At 40.1% G+C, this 2,573-nt stretch overlaps 1 protein-coding gene across 1 annotated transcript; it reads right to left on the reverse strand.

Moving 5' to 3' along the window:
• Positions 1-1,186: 1,186 nt before the first annotated feature.
• LOC123484999 (zinc finger protein 180-like) lies at positions 1,187-2,000 on the reverse strand (the record flags this gene model as incomplete). The annotated part of the gene is made up of 1 exon (XM_045215835.1): positions 1,187-2,000. A coding segment is annotated over one exon (768 nt), but the record flags the coding sequence as incomplete, so codon positions are not given.
• Positions 2,001-2,573: the final 573 nt, after the last annotated feature.

Consider the following 2,573-nt stretch of genomic DNA (forward strand, 5'->3'; position numbering starts at 1 on the left):
GAATAAAGACAATTAGCACTTGAATGTTGTAAAGAAATACTGGAGTGATGTAAGATTGTTAATAAAACAGTTCATAGACGCATGTGTTATCCTGCGTCAATGTTTATAGGCTGCAAGTACGTTGAAATGAAGTTGTTTTCAAGTCGTTGAAACAACGACCTAAAAAATACATATTTTTAACTTTAACTTTCAACCAAAACCAAACGTAGATTGGACCTCGAGCATAGTCTTCTTTTCAACGTCTTTTCAACTATATTTTGCAAGGTGGGATACTGCCCAATGTCAAAACACAGTTTTAACGTGTCCAAATCAATAACCAATATGCAGAAATAGTTTGTGATAAATGGAAAACCTAAATATAACATGTACTATCGACACAAACATGTTCCACAATAGTAATCATAATACTTGTATTTTTTTAAACAACCACCTTATTAACTGCACAAGCACCAAAAACACTGTTGTTTTGACAAGTGGCAATAAATCACTAATATCGATTAGGGGGGAAAATCAGGTTGTACGTGCTGTTGAAACTAACACAACAACAAAAATACACATGAAAACGGGCGATATCTTTTACTTCACTGGTTAGAGGACAACCTGCAGAAGACAGTCAGCTACATTTTGGAGTGATGCATTTAAATTTAGCGGTCCCCAAAACGAAGAGAAACGCAACACTTATTTGTCATCACTCATATCGATATCATGTTGAAATCAATTGCACGCAAGGGTGGAGATGAGGTTGCACATCATGTTAAAACTAACAGCTCAAACACCACACGGAATCTGGGAATAATGTGTACATCACTGGTCAGAGGACAATTTGTAGAAAACAGCTAGCTACATTTAGAAGTGTTGCATTTTGATTCAAGTGGGTCGCCAACGTGGTAAGTGTAACACAACTCATTTCAGAGCCTGGATTTTCCCCCTGATGAGGCTAATATCCATATCACGCTGAAATCAATAGAACAGGGGGAAAACGGTTGGGGAGGCGCACAATTGGCCCAGCGTCGTCCAGGGTAGGGGAGGGAATGGCCAGCATGGATGTAGCTCAGTTGGTAGAGCATGGCGATTGCAACGCCAGGGTTGTGGGTTCGATTCCCACGGGGGGCCAGTATGAAAAATACAAAAATTATGTATGATGGTTCTACATTGTAAAATTCATTAAAATACTCATACAACAATGTTAAAACATTGTGACATTATTTAATTGATATCATGAAACAACTCCTTCATGTATGTACTTTCTGATGTTTAATCAGAGTTCTTTTACCAGCGTATCTCTTGCCACATTGACCACAGCTATAAGGTTTCTCTCTAGTGTGTGTTCTCAAATGTACCTTCAGGTTGTTTGAATCACTAAAACTCTTCCCACATTGATCACAGCTATAAGGTTTCTCTCTAGTGTGTGTTCTCAAATGTACCATCATGTTGCTTGATTGACTAAAACTCTTCCCACATTGATCACAGCTATAAGGTTTCTCTCCTGTGTGTGTTCTCTGATGTACTATCAGGGAGCTTGATTGAGTAAAACTCTTCCCACATTGATCACAGCTATAAGGTTTCTCTCCTGTGTGTGTTCTCTGGTGACTAGTCAGACGGCTAGATGTAGTAAAACTCTTCTCGCATTGATCACAGCTATAAGGTTTCTCTCCTGTGTGTGTTCTCTGGTGACTAGTCAGATGGCTAGATGTAGTAAAACTCTTCTCGCATTGATCACAGCTATAAGGTTTCTCTCCTGTGTGTGTTCTCTGGTGACTAGTCAGATGGCTAGATGTAGTAAAACTCTTCTCGCATTGATCACAGCTATAAGGTTTCTCCCCTGTGTGCATTCTCAAATGTACCATCAGCTTGCTTGATCGACTAAAACTCTTCCCACATTGATCACAGCTATAAGGCTTCTCTCCTGTGTGTATTCTCTGGTGTATAGTCAGACTGGTAGATGTAGTAAAACTCTTCTCGCATTGATCACAGCTATAAGGTTTCTCTCCTGTGTGTGTTCTCTGGTGACTAGTCAGATGGCTAGATGTAGTAAAACTCTTCTCGCATTGATCACAGCTATAAGGTTTCTCTCCTGTGTGTGTTCTCTGGTGACTAGTCAGATGGCTAGATGTAGTAAAACTCTTCTCGCATTGATCACAGCTATAAGGTTTCTCCCCTGTGTGCATTCTCAAATGTACCATCAGCTTGCTTGATCGACTAAAACTCTTCCCACATTGATCACAGCTATAAGGCTTCTCTCCTGTGTGTATTCTCTGGTGTATAGTCAGACTGGTAGATGTAGTAAAACTCTTCCCGCATTGATCACAGCTATAAGGCTTCTCTCCAGTGTGTGTTCTCAAATGTACCTTCAGGAAGCTTGAGTGAGTAAAACTCTTCCCACATTGATCGCAGCTATAAGGTTTCTCTCCAGTGTGTGTTCTCAAATGTACCTTCAGGAAGCTTGAGTGAGTAAAACTCTTCCCACATTGATCACAGCTATGAGGCTTCTCTCCTGTGTGTATTCTCTGGTGTATAGTCAGACTGGTAGATGTAGTAAAACTCTTCCCGCATTGATTACAGCTATAAGGTTT

This window comes from Coregonus clupeaformis, unplaced genomic scaffold (assembly GCF_020615455.1).
Source record: "Coregonus clupeaformis isolate EN_2021a unplaced genomic scaffold, ASM2061545v1 scaf0530, whole genome shotgun sequence".
In the NCBI taxonomy this organism is placed as follows: Eukaryota; Metazoa; Chordata; class Actinopteri; order Salmoniformes; family Salmonidae; genus Coregonus; species Coregonus clupeaformis.